Source organism: Mauremys reevesii, linkage group 5, assembly GCF_016161935.1.
Source record: "Mauremys reevesii isolate NIE-2019 linkage group 5, ASM1616193v1, whole genome shotgun sequence".
Taxonomy (NCBI): domain Eukaryota; kingdom Metazoa; phylum Chordata; order Testudines; family Geoemydidae; genus Mauremys; species Mauremys reevesii.
In genome coordinates this window covers 136,671,098-136,684,999 of record NC_052627.1, presented here as the reverse complement: position 1 = coordinate 136,684,999, position 13,902 = coordinate 136,671,098, and the positions used below count along the sequence as shown (strand labels likewise).

At 55.2% G+C, this 13,902-nt stretch overlaps 1 protein-coding gene across 1 annotated transcript in view; it reads left to right on the top strand.

Annotated features, from left to right (window-relative positions):
- ATP6V1B1 (ATPase H+ transporting V1 subunit B1) overlaps positions 1–13,902 on the top strand; it is a 94,087-nt gene that overhangs the window by 40,524 nt on the left and 39,661 nt on the right. Inside the window, exon 3 of the mRNA XM_039542652.1 lies at positions 8,546–8,644. Coding sequence (XP_039398586.1) covers positions 8,546–8,644 — 99 coding nt within the window. The remainder of the gene's footprint in view (positions 1–8,545; positions 8,645–13,902) is intronic.

Genomic DNA, 13,902 nt, shown 5'->3' with positions numbered 1-13,902 from the left:
CTTCGAGGTTTTTAAGGTCAGGCTTGACAAAGCCCTGGCTGGGGTGATTTAGTTGGGAATTGGTCCTGTTTTGAGCAGGGGGTTGGACTAGATACCTCCTGAGGTCCCTTCCAACCCTGATATTCTATGATACGAGTCTAAGCCAGGGGGGGGGGGCAGGAGATGTATTCGAGTTACCCGGGGGAGGCATCTCTCTGTGCCCCCCATGCCAGTAAGGCCCTGACCTGGCCCATCTTGGAATGACTGAAACCCCCAGCCCAGGGCTCGGGGGCAGAGAGAGGCACCCACAAGCCGAACCCCTTCCCCCCTGGGTTTCCCCAGCCCCTAAGCCGCCCAAACTCCAGGTCCCACTCGTGGGCTGGGGTGGGAGGACGGGGGCTGGGATTAGCTCTGCTGAGCCCTGATGTCTTCTCAACAGGCGTCTTCTCTCCCAGCCCCCACAGGCAGCGCCTGGCTCAGCGCATAGGAGCCATTCGCTGCCGCAAAGACATGGCGCCCGCCCAGCCGCGGCCTCGCGCAGAGAGCCCCAGACCTCGGCCGGGGAGAGGTTTCTGATCTGGCTGCCTCTGAGCTCAGCGGGATCAGGATCGGGCCCCCTGTGTGGCATTTCCCCTCCAGTGCAAAGCGGGAGGGAAGCTGCCTCCGGGGTTTGTGCCCATAATGAACAGAGGCCTCCCTAGGGCCGTGTGATTGGCCTCCTCGTTACTGCTTCTCCTAATGACCCTGCCTGACAGGCTACGGGGCGAGGGCCCATTCAAGGGGCTCCCGGGGCCTGGCATGGCTTCTCCGGCTGGCCGAGGAGGGCCAGCAGCGCAATCGCCTGGAGCAGGGGGGTTGCCCCCGGTGCGGGGAGCAGTGAGTGCACAAGAATGAACCTGACCCCCTCGGGGCCCCAGCAGAGGACCAGGCTGCTGCCCAGCTGAGTGTGGGGGGGGAAGGGTCTGGTTCCCCCCACGTCATCTCCCCCAGCCTCCCCTCACAGAAGCACGTGTCTCCCCTGGGCGTAAAGGGCCCATCAGCGGGGCCTGATCTGAGCTGCATTCAGCGAGCAAGGGGGAGCCAAGGTGGCTGCAGCTCCTTGATTTCCCCCTTTGCAGCTGCTGAGAGTAGCCGGAGCGCAGAGACGCTCAGCCCATGCCCCCTACACCTGGGGCTGCCCAGGGGGTCTGGTGCAAACAGAGCTGCTGTGCTGGTGATTCCAGGGGGGCTCGTGCAGCTGGATCCACGGGGCTGCTGGTCTTTCTGCCCCCGGGGAGTGGGCCATAGCAGAAGGAAGGATCGAGGCTCAGATGCACGGCAGTGGGAGTCAGGCCATGTGTGTAGGAGTGGGAAGGGGACTCTGATTCTGATCTACATCTGGACTGGGCAGCTGGGCTGGGCCCCGGGAGGAGGGGTGGGGTTAGCTGGATTCTCCTTCTTGTGCAACAGAAACAGGATTATCTGCCTCGCTTCAGGTAGTGATGCCCTTCTTCCCCCCATCCCCCCGTCAAGCCCGCAGACGACAGCTGGGTGGCACAGGTGTTGCTACTGGCAGAAGGGTGGGAGAAAGCTGTATGGTGGATTAAGGCCGAGGCATTACAAGCCTGTACCAAGGGTGCCAGCTCCTGGAGTCACGTGAACCAGGGGTGCAAAGGAAAGCTTGAAAACATGACCTAAGGGTAACCAATGCATCAACTTTATCTGCCTGAGTCTGCTGAGAGCCTGCACCAATAGCTCTGAGAAGTTGGAATTGCCCTATACATCTCAGTTCAGCTCAGTAGTGGAGCCCAAGCGGCGGGGTTGGGGGGAGCTCCACCGCGCTGCTTTCTTCTTCGGCGGCAATTCGGCGGCAGGTCCTTCCCTCTGAGAGGGACCGAGGGACCCACCACCGAATTGCCGCCGAAGAGCCCTACGTGCTGCCCCTTCCTCTTGCCGCCCCAAGCACCTGCTTGCTGAGTTGGTGCCTGGAGCTGGCCCTGTCAGGCAGCACAGTGGGCCTGGGGCACTCACCCAAACATTTACACCCCTGACGGTTGGGGTGAGTCCTGGGCAGGCACCCTGCTACCTCTGCTCCTGTTCCCCTGAGGGTGGGTGGTGTGTGGGGGGGAATGAATCCCAGCTGTTGTCCCCGATGCTCCTGGGGGAAAAGGGCAGCATTCTGGGAAGGGGTGGGCCCCCCTCCCACCACCACTTTAAGAGGGGAGCAGAGACACTGGAGTCCTTGTGTCATGCCCAGGGCCCCTGAGTGGCTGAATCGGACCCTGCCCAGGTGCAGTGAGGGGAGGAGGAGAGCAGAGCATCTCTCAGGGTCCAGCGATGACACGGGACAGGGAGAGGGGCCCTGATCCTGCCAAACTCCCATGGGGTGGAGGTGCCTAAATGCCTTGGAGGACGTGGGCCTGAGATCCCGAGGGGGGAAGGCAGCTGCAGGGTGCGGCGGGTGGTGGATCTTGCAACTGGAGCCCATTTGGTGTGGATGGATCAAGGGAACCAACAAGGGGAGCCCTGCAGTGCCTCCCCGCAACAGCTGATCTGTGGTACGGGTTGCCCAGAAGCACCTGCTGCAGGTGGGCTGTAACCAGAGAGGTGGGATCTACGTGGGCCCTGGGGCTGAATTAACACTCATCAAGGGGCGGAGAGACGGCCTGTCCTGGCACAGCCAAAGCCCCTCTTGGGCCGGGCCGAGAACAAGGGAGCCGTACAGTCCTTTTGGAGCCCTCCCTGGATTCTGTCCCCTTCCCTTCTTGGCACATGCTGCCTGCTTAGAGCTCTCCCCGCTGGCTGGATGACGTGATGCAGCCACGCTGGAAAGGAACCATGGTATGTGGCACAGACACATGCAAAATCACGCTTAGTTTGTGTTTGGCCAAATCCTATGCTAAGCAAATGGTGTGTGTCTTGGTGGCACACAGCTAAAAGGTGACACATTTTATAAGTCCTTATGTACAAATGCTAGAAGTCTATATACTAAGATGGAGGAACTCTAGTGCCTGGTATTAAATGAGACTATGGATATAACGGGCATCACAGAAACTTGGTGGAGGAGTAGTGCTGTATGTGAAAGAAAACAGAGAGTCAAATGTAGCACACATTTTAAATAAACCAACCGTACCATAAAGTCTCGATGGATAGAAATGTAGTGCTTGAATAATAAGACTATAGCAGTAGGGATATACTACCGACCACCTGACCAGGATGGTAATGGTGACTGTGAAATGCTCAAGGAGAGGAGAGGCTATAAAAATAGAAAACTCAGTAGTAATGGGGGATTTCAGCTATCCCCATATTAACTGGGTACATGATCCCCGTATTAACTGGGTACAAGTCACCTCAAGATGGGATGCAGAGATAAAGTTTCTAGACACCATAAATAACTACTTCTTGGAGCAGCTAGTCCTGGAACCCACAAGGGGAGAGGCAGTCCTTGGTTTAGTCCTAAGTGGAGCACAGGATCAGGTTCACAAGGTGAATATACCTGAACTGTTTGATAACAGCAACCATGATATAATTACATTTAACATCCTGGAGGGGAGGACACCAAAGAAGCCCAGCACAGTAGCTTTTAATTTCAGAAAGAGGAACTACAGAAAACTGAGGAGGTTCGTGAAACAGAAATTAAAAGGTACGGTGCCAAAAGTGAAATCCCCGCACGCTGAATGGACACTTTTTAAAAACACTATAATAGAGGCTCAAATTAAATATACCCCAAATTAAAAAAATATAGTAACAGGACCAAAAACCTGCCCCCCTGGCTAAACAACAAAGGGAGAGAAGCAGGCAGAGGCCATAAGGCCTCCTTTAAGCATTAGAAGTTGTATCCTACCGAGGAAAATAGAAAGGAGCCTAAACTCTGGCAAGTGAAAGGTAAACATACAGTGAGTCAGGCCAAAAAGGAATTTGAAGAGCAACTAGCCAAAGACTCAAAGTAATGGCAAAAAAAAAATGTTAAGTACATCAGAAGCAGGAAGCTGCCAAAGAACCAGTGGGGCCACTGGACCATTGAGATGCTAAAGCAGCACTCAAGGACGATAAGGCCATTGGGGAGAAACTAAATGAATTATTTGCATCAGTCTTCATGGTTGAGGCTGTGAGGGAGATTGCCAAACCTGAGCCATTCTTTTTATGTGACAAAGCTGAGGAACTGTCCCAGATTGAGGTGTCATTGAGGAGATCCTGGAACAAATTGACAAACTAAACAGTAATCAGTCACCGGGACCAGGTGGTTTTCACCCGAGAGTTTTGAAGGAACTCAAATGTGAAATTGCAGAACTACTAACTGTGGTATGTAACTGATCATTTGAATCAGCTTCTGTACCAGATGACTGGCGGATAGCTAATGTGATGCCAATCTTTAAAAAAGGTTCCAGAGCTGACCCTGGCAATTACAGGCCTGTAAGCCTCACATCAGTACCGGGAAAACTTACAGAGATGAACATGATTTGTTGGGGAATCTTTGAGGGAGTCAACAAACGTGTACAAGGATGATCTGATGGATATAGCGTACTTGGACTTTCAGAAAGCCTTTAACAAGGTTCCTCACCAAAGGCTCTTAAGCAAAGTAAGGCGCCATGGGTTAAGAGGGAAGGTTCTTTCATAGAAGATTAGGGCTGGAAGAGACCTCAGGAAGTCATCTAGTCCAGTGGTTTTCAAACTTTTTTTCTGGCGACCCAGTTGAAGAAAAGTGTTGACGCCCGCGACCCAACGGAGCTGGCTATGAGGGGTTTGGGGTGTGGGAGGGGGATCAGGCTCTGGGCTGGGGGTGCAGGCTCTGGGGTGGGGGCCAGGAATGAGGAGTTTAGGGTGCAGGAAGGGGCTCTGGGTTTGGGAGGGAGCTCAGGGCTGGGGCAGGAGATTGGGACATGAGGTTGGGGCACAGGGTTACCTCGGGCGGCTCCCGGTCTGCGGTGCAGCAGGGGTGCTAAGGCAGGCTTCCTGCCTGTCCTGGCACCATGGACTGCGCTGCGCCCCAGAAGTGGCGAGCAGCAGGCCCGGCTCCTAGGCAGAGGTGTGGAAGTAGCTCTGCGCGACCCCCACCTGCAGACACCTCCCCCCCAGTGAAGCCGGTGCTCAGGGCAGGGGCAGCGCACGGAGCCCCATGCCCTCTCCTCCCCCCGCCTAGGAGCCGGACCTGCTGCTGGCCACTTCTGGGGTGCAGCGCGGTGTCAGAACAGGTAGAGACTAGCCTGTTTTACCCGGGCAGCACCGCCGCCGGGACTTTTAACGGCCCGGGACTTTTAACGGCAGTGCTGACCAGAGCTGCCGCGACCCAGTGCCTGACTGTACCCAGTACTGGGTCGCGACCCGCAGTTTGAAAACCACTGATCTAGTCCAACCCCTCTGCTCAGAGCAGGACCAGCCCAACTAAATCATCCCAGCCAGGGCTTTGTCAAGCCGGGCCTTAAAAACCTCTAAGGATGGAGATTCCACCACCTCCCTAGGGAACCCATTCCAGTGCTTCACCACCCTCCTAGTGAAATAGTGTTTCCTAATATCCAACCTAGACCTCCCCCACTGCAACCTGAGACCTTTGCTCCTTGTTCTGTCATCTACCACCACTGAGAACAGCCGAGCTCCATCCTCTTTGGAACCCCCCTTCAGGTAGTTGAAAGCAGCTATCAAATCCCCCCTCACTCTTCTCTTCTGCAGACTAAATAAGCCCAATTCCCTCAGCCTCTCCTTATAAGTCATGTGCCCCAGCCCCCTGATCATTTTTGTTGCCCTCCGCTGGACTCTTTCCAATTTGTCCACATCCTTTCTGTAGTGGGGGGCCCAAAACTGGACGCAACACTCCAGGTGTGGCCTCACCGCGCTGAATAGAGGGGAATAATCACTTCCCTCGCTCTGCTGGCAATGCTCCTACTAATGCAGCCCACTATGCCGTTGGCCTTCTTGGATCAGTCAGTAACTGGTTAAAAGATAGGAAAGAAAGGATAGGAATAAATGTTTTCAGAAGGGAGAGAGGTAAATAGTGGTGTTCCCCCTAACGGCCATCCTGCAAAGCCAGCTAGATTTCTTTGCTTATAGAATTGCTTTCTCACGGGGTGTGTAGGTATTCACCTCCACCTGTGATACCCATTATGTAAAATGCCTGTATTTCCCCAACGCCAGAAAATCTGGCATGTCACCACGGTCTCTGAAAGAAATTCCTCCCCATTGACACCAGTGCCCAGAGACAGTTCCATCCCTTGTGCGAACTGACTAGCTCTGTTGGGTGTAGCTCCTGTTACCGGGAGGTTTTAGTAGCCGGGGGAAATGCTGCTGCTTGGTTTGACAAAGTGACCTCTAGTGGACACGGATGTGCTCATCCTGCATTTTCAGGGCAGATTCAGCCTGGCTGAAAGCTCTGTGGACACGGATGGGCTGGAGTTGTGTGTCCACTCACACCAGGCCCTGGTATGCTCACCGTCTGCTCAGTTATGGGGGCCATGATCTTCCGGCTCGGGCACGGGGCTGGGCATTCAGCATTCTGTGTTTGTCACCAATCTCGGTGCTTGCCTAGAGACGAGGGATCGAACTCCCCTGTCTCAATGAGTCACTGTTATTGTAACCCTGCTATCCAGGCCCTCGTCAGTGGCATTAGGGCAGCTCTCGAGTTAAAAGCGGCCAACGCTGAAGCCAGGAAAGCTGCATTCCATACGTAGCTGCCCCTGGCTCCAGAGGAAGGGTTATGCCTGGTAATAAATAAATGCTTTGTTGATCAATTGCAACATCCTGGGTCGTGGCGATAGCGCCTTTCACTCTGACACGTGCAGGATGGAAATGAATAAGATCAGTTAAAGAGCTGGGCCACGTGTTAGATTGTTTTAAAAGAAAGTTTTTACTGGAGATTTAAAGTCCAAAGTTCACAGGCGTAGATGCCCAGTGGCCGGGGAAACTGCACCGTCCTGGCTGAGGCTAAGCCAGCAGGCCGGTGGCTGGTGCGTGGAACAGGACTGCTGGAGGTTTGGCGAAATGCCCATTCTTTGGAACATACACAATTCGGCAACTTTAGGGAAGGACAGTGGGCCAATGCCAGAGCTTAGGAAGCAACGGGGGATCTGGGGGGCACCATAATGGGATATAGGCCCATCTGTGCTAGCTTTAATCTAGCTAGCATGGGTAGGGTGACCAGATGTCCCGATTTTATAGGGACAGTCCCGATTTTGGGGTCTTTTTCTTATATAGGTGCCACCCCCCCGTCCCGGTTTTTCATATTTGCTGTCTGGTCACCCTAAGCATGGCTAACAGCAGTAGGGAAGATACGGCAGCAGACTAGCAACCTGGGTACGTCCCCAGGCCCCCAGCAGCCTTGTGCTGTGGCAGCTGGCCCATGTTGAAGTCCGAGCCGCCACGTCTCTGCTATGATCGTTACCTGTGTTCGTTAGAGTCAAGCCTACCCGCACTACAGCCTTCACGGGCTATGTAGACGTGAGCCTTGGTTCTAATCCAAGCCAGGTCAGTAGAGAGTGACCATGGTGCATCTCCCTCCCTGCTGTAACTACATGGGGGTTAGTCCGGGGGATGTAGCTGTAGCCAGAAGGTGAACTACTCCCTTGCTCAAAGTGGGGGCTATGGGAGGGCAGGGCAGTGTGTGTGTGTGGGGGGGGGTAGCCTGCCCTTTGCATCCGCCCCCATCCTCTCCTGCTCTGTGGCGAAGGAGAGGCTTTCCGATGTGGCAGCTTTCACCAGCCTGGCATTGACTGAAGGTCCATTTCAAAGTACCCAAGTGCAGACTGTGATTCTGAGCCAATTTCCCTGCTACCTTTAGCTGTTTGGACGTCTTACGCCCTAGAGTCTGAGCCCCGCCCCCCCACGAATGTGCATGAATTTATCCTTGCAGCACCCCCGTTAGGTAGGGACGCTCACGCTCTAAATAGACATGGGAGTGGTGTTAGCCCCACTTTACAGATGGGCAAACTGAGGCATGGGGGCATGAAGGGACTTGCCCAAGGTCCCCCAGTAGGTCAGTGGCAGAGCTGGGAACAGACCCCAGATCTCCGGCGTCCCAGTCTGGTGCCTTATCCATAGACGTGATGAATACGAGGCGTGAGCGTGAAGAAAGGATCAGAATGAAGAGCGGGGCAGGAGGGAGCTCCAGGCCTAGGGGCTGCGTGGCAGGGGCGCAGGGGCAGGATGCAAAGGGCAGAGTGGTGCAGGAGGTTTGGTCGGGGGCAGGGGAAGAGAGCAGGACGAAATGAGCACGAAGGGGTGGGGGGAAGCCGAGGAGCCCCGTGAAAGTGTGGGACGAGGAATGGGAGGTAGGCACAGCCTGGGCTGCTCATCTAGGGCAGTGCCCCGAGGCAGCGAGCACCCAGGCAGCGCTCCTGCTGCCAAAGGAACACACAGATATATTTCCGATTGTTCAGCTGGAAGCAGGGTCCGGGGGGCACCAGCCCAAGGGGTTACACCAAGGCCAGGCTCTCCCATTGACACTCCCACTGAGCTAGGGAGGGAGCCGGGCATTGCACAATGGTTGTACCAATGTGGGGAGTCTGGTTGTGTTGTGAAATTCAGCCGGGGCAGGATTGCTTCCCACAGAACAGCGCCAGCTCAGACATTAAACCCAGCCTTGCTTCTCTCTGCGCAGTTCGCCCAGTACGCCGAGATTGTCAACTTCACCCTCCCCAATGGCACCAGCAGGAGCGGGCAGGTCCTGGAAGTGGTGGGCTCTAAAGCTATCGTGCAGGTGAGTGCACAGCGTGCAGCGGGTTCCTTGTCACTATGTTCACGGCACACACACACAGAGATCAGCTAAAACCAGGAAATCCTCTTGCTGGAAGCTTGCGACGTAACATGACTTTGGTTCTTCAAACCCAGAACCTTAACACACAAGAGCCAAAACCAGATAGAGACAAAGCAGGCTGCTCCCTAAGGAAGGATTCACCCACCTTGCTCTAAGCTGGCTCTTTGTTGAAGACTCAGCTTGCATGCCTTGCAGCACCCCCTTGCAAACAGATCTTGAAAATCTCTGAGACTCACTGGGATAGCTTATCATTTTAATACAGTCTCAACACACCACAACTACAACTCACCCAGCCCATTCTGCTGCTGAGCGTCCGTATTGATTTTCTGTAGGTTCCCTTTTCCAGTTCGGTTCCATATGAGTTTCATTCTTTGCAAAGCGCATTGTCAGAGTGACTGAATGGCTCAGGAAACTGAGAAGAATATCAGTGTATCTGTATTATGGTAGCACCTCTAGGCCATAACCTAGATCAGGGCCCCATTTTGCTGGGCGCTGCACAAACCCATAGTGAAAAACCACCCCTGCTCCAAGGAGCTTGTGAGCATGCAGGGGCCTTACCTGGTCACGATGTGTCTACACAGCCACTAGACACTGCGGCTGATCCGTGCCAGCTGACTCGGGCTCCCAGTGCTTGGAATGTGGGGCTGTTTCATTGCCGTGTAGACATCTGGGCTCAGGCTGGAGCCCGAGCTCTGAGACCATCCCACCTTGCAGGATCCTAGAGCCCGGGCTCCACCTGGATCCCAGACATCTTTACTGCAATGAAACAGCCCCACCAGCCTGAGTCAGCTGCCATGGGCCAGCCCTGGGTTTTCCATTGATGTGTAGACCTACCCTCAGTTCTCCTCTCCTCTCACACATCCCCTTGGGGCAGGGCCGTAAGAGCAGCCGCTGCAGAGATTGGATTGCGAGTGTCTTTGGGGAAGTCAGGCTCTGTACCCACGGTGGCACAAGAGTGGGTTGAACACCCACACAGGAGAAGGGAGGTGATTTTCTGTTCCCTTTTCTGCCTCCGTCCACTAGCCCTGGAGGAGACCTTGCCATCTGTATAGTGTGCTTGCAAAGCGCATGTCATGGTGGCTGGTCCATCCAGAATCATAGAATCATAGAATCTCAGGGTTGGAAGGGACCTCAGGAGGTATCTAGTCCCACCCCCTGCTCAAAGCAGGACCAGCCCCAACTAAATCATCCCAGCCAGGGCTTTGTCAAGCCTGACCTTAAAAACCTCTAAGGAAGAAGATTCCACCACCTCCCTAGGGAACCCATTCCAGTGCTTCACCACCCTCCTAGTGAAAAAGTTTTTCCTAATATCCAACCTAAACCTCCCCCACTGCAACTTGAGACCATTACTCCTTGTTCTGTCATCGGGTACCACTGAAAACCATCTAGATCCATCCTCTTTGGAACCCCCTTTCAGGTAGTTGAAGGCTGCTATCAAATCCCCCCTCATTCTTCTCTTCTGCAGACTAAACAATCCCAGTTCCCTCAGCCTCGCCTCATAAGTCATGTGCTCCAGCCCCCTAATCATTTTTGTTGCCCTCCGCTGCACTCTTTCCAAATTTTCCACATCCTTCTTGTAGTGTGGGGCTCAAAACTGGACACAGTACTCCAGATGAGGCCTCACCAATGTTGAATAAAGGGGAATGATCATGTCCCTCCATCTGCTGGCAATGCCCCTACTTATACAGCTTAAAATGCTGTTAGCCTTCTTGGCAACAAGGGCACACTGTTGACTCATATCCAGCTTCTCGTCCACTGTAACCCCTAGGTCCTTTTCTGAAGAACTGCTGCCTAGCCACTCAGTCCCTAGTCTGTAACAGTGAATGGGATTCTTCCATCCTAAGTGCAGGACTCTGCACTTGTCCTTGTTGAACCTCATCAGGTTTCTTTTGGCCCAATCCTCCAATTTGTCTAGGTCCCTCTGTATCCTATCCCTACCCTCCAGCTGTTCCCTGTTCTCCGGAAGAGACCAGCCTACTCCTGTGAGCAGCTAGCTGAATGGCAGAGGGCTTTGCTGTAGCGGGTTGGGCCTTCAGTTCAAATCCTAGCAGCAGCACTGGCTAGTCCTCATTCCCACTACTAAGCCATTCTGTCCCTCTAGCTCACTTGAATCTCGTCAAGTTTGGCAGCGACCATGTTCATTCTAATATGGCGAAATGTACGTATCTACATCTGGGAATAATGATCATGGTCATACATACAGGAACAGGACTGCCCAGAGGATTCAGGGGTCTGGGGTCTCCCGCTGCCACTGAATTGCCACCAAAAACCCGGCACTTCGGCGGTGGGTCCCAGGGCGGAAGGACCCCCCGCCGCAGGTCTTCGGGGAACTTCAGCGGTGGGTCTCAGAGCGGAAGGACCCCCCGCCGCGGGTCTTTGGGGCACTTCAGCGGCGGGTCCTGGAGCGGAAGGACCCCCCCGCCGCGGGTCTTCGGGGCACTTCAGCAGCAGGTCTCAGAGCGGAAGGACCCCCCGCCGCGGGTCTTCGGGGCACTTCAGCGGCGGGTCTCAGAGCGGAAGGACCCCCCGCCGCGGGTCTTTGGGGCACTTCAGCAGCAGGTCTCAGAGCGGAAGGACCCCCCGCCGCGGGTCTTCGGGGCACTTCAGCAGCAGGTCTCAGAGCGGAAGGACCCCCCGCCGCGGGTCTTCGGGGCACTTCAGCGGCGGGTCCCAGAGCGGAAGGACCCCCCTCCGCGGGTCTTCGGGGCACTTCAGCGGCGGGTCCCAGAGCGGAAGGACCCCCTGCCGCGGGTCTTCGGGGCACTTCAGCGGCGGGTCCCAGAGCGGAAGGACCCCCCCTCCGCGGGTCTTTGGGGCACTTCAGCGGCGGGTCCCAGAGCGGAAGGACCCCCCGCCGCAGGTCTTTGGGGCACTTCGGCGGCCGGTCCCAGAGTGGAAGGACCCCCCGCCGCGGGTCTTTGGGGCACTTCGGCGGCGGGTCCCAGAGCGGAAGGACCCCCGCCCTCCTGAATTGCCACCGAAGACCCAGAGCGGAAGAAGCTCCTGGGGCCTGGGCCCCGCGAGAGTTTTCCAGGACCCCCGGAGTGAGTGAAGGACCCTGTTCCAGCGGCCCTGAAAAACTCTTGTGGGGGCCCCTGTGGGGCCCGGAGCCTGGGGCAAATTGCCCCACTTCCCCCCCCCTCCCCCCCCCGGGCAGCCCTGTACAGGAAGGGGGACTCTATCCTGGGAAGCAGCGACTTTGAAAAAGATTTGACAGTCGTGGTGGATAATGAGCTGAACAGGAGCTCCCAGGGTGACGCTGTGGCCAAAGGGCTAATGCGATCCTCGGATGCATAAACGGGAATCTCAAGTAGGAGCGCGGAGGTTGTTTTTCCTCTGTATTTGGCACTGGTGTGACCACGGCTGGAATCCTGCTTCCAGTGCTGGTGTCCACAGTTCAAGAAGGATGTTGATAAATTACAGAGGGTTCAGAGAAGACGAGCCATGAGACTGATCAGAGGGTTAGAAAACCTGCCTGGTAGCGAGAGACTCACAGAGCTCCATCTATTGAGCTTAGCAAAGAGAAGGTTAAGGGGAGAATGGATCACAGTCTATAAATAACAAATATTCAGTTACGGGCTCTTCAGGCCAGCAGAGGCAGGAATAACACGATCCAGTGGCTGGAAGTTGACGCTCAACAAATTCAGACAGGAAATAAGGGATAAATTTGTAATAAGGAGGGTAATTAACCATTGGAACAACCTACCCACGAGTTGTGGTGGGTTCTCAATCACTGGCAATTGTCAAATCAAGATGGGCTGTTTTTCTAAACTCGGCTCTAGGGATTATTTCGGGGCACTTCTCCGGCTATGCAGGGGTCAGACTAGAGGATCGCAGTGGTCCTGTCTACCCTTGGAATCGATGTGTCTCTGACTGTTGGGTGGGGGGTCTGATTCCAGCTCCTTGTGACGAGGCAGCCACAACACACTCACAGAACCACCCTTGCAGTTGGCTCTCGGCGTACAAGCAGGCCGGCACTAAGGGGATGGGCAGGGTTCGAGGACTGTATGTAGCGCCTCTAGATAACACTTCCTGTTATAACACCCCGTTGTCAGCGGCTTATAACTTTGCCAAACTGTAACCGTTGGGGCTGGAATTTACCCTGCTGAGCGTCTGCCTCGGGCTGAAGTTATTTTCCGCCCAACAAAAATGGTTCCGCCTTTTCCCAGAACAAGACTAGGGAAAAATTGGCTGTTTTTGCCCATGTTAATAAAACTCTCAAGCATTTTGTTGGGAAGCTGTAGCCCCATCATGCTCTGGAGCAGGGACTTGGCATTTGGCTGCTGGGGCCAACACTTGCCCTGTCATTGCGCTTCCCATCTGCTGAGGGGCCAGGCACAAAACCCAAGAGCAGGAGACTGTGTGTCCTGTGCTCCCAACGGCCACCCCCCGGCTGGCCCCCAGGCAGCAAGGAGGAGATGACTCTGTCTGCTTGGAGAGGAGAGGAGTCTGGCGGCAGTGGAGGGAGGGCAGGTTGGACAAGGAGCCAGACAGGTGGTGGGTGAGACTGGGACAAAGACCCAGGTGGGCAGCGTGGAGAAGAGAAGCCGAGGGTTTGAGGGCACTGGGACAAGAAGCCAAGGGGGTTGGGGACGGGGCTGGGGTGTGCTGCTGGGCCATGGAACCAGTGAGCGTGGGGACATGGAGCCAAGGGGGCCAGGGAGCTGGGGGATATTGGGACAGGAATGAGGACTTGAGACGGGGGGTGGAACTGGGACAGTGGCCTGGAAGGGCCAGGCTACAGGAGTCAGGCCAGGTGGGCGCAGGGGCTGTGTAACCACTAGAGTAGATACTCCCCTCGGCCCTAGACTAGAACCCAGGATTCCTGAGTCTCAGTATCCCTCGTCTGCCAGCCCGTAGCAGTGAAACCCACTGGCAAAGTGTGTGTCTCATCCCCATCTACTGGTTGGTTCATGTTGGGGATGACAACCTACTAGAGCTGTCAGTTGCTCCGGGACAGAGGTCTGCGCTATGGAACTAACAGTTCGGACCCTTCCAGTGACCCATGTGGGTACCCGCCTAGTTCCACAAGCTGGCACTCCTGTTTTGTCAGTTTGGTTTCTTCAAAAAGCTACGAAATGCACACCAAAAACTATGTTAAAACGCACCGTTCAGGTGGCGAAGTCAAGCACTCTAAAGCTGGGAAATGCCAGAATGAGAGTTGCCTTTTTCAACCTGAATTTGGCCCCGTTGTGTGGGCA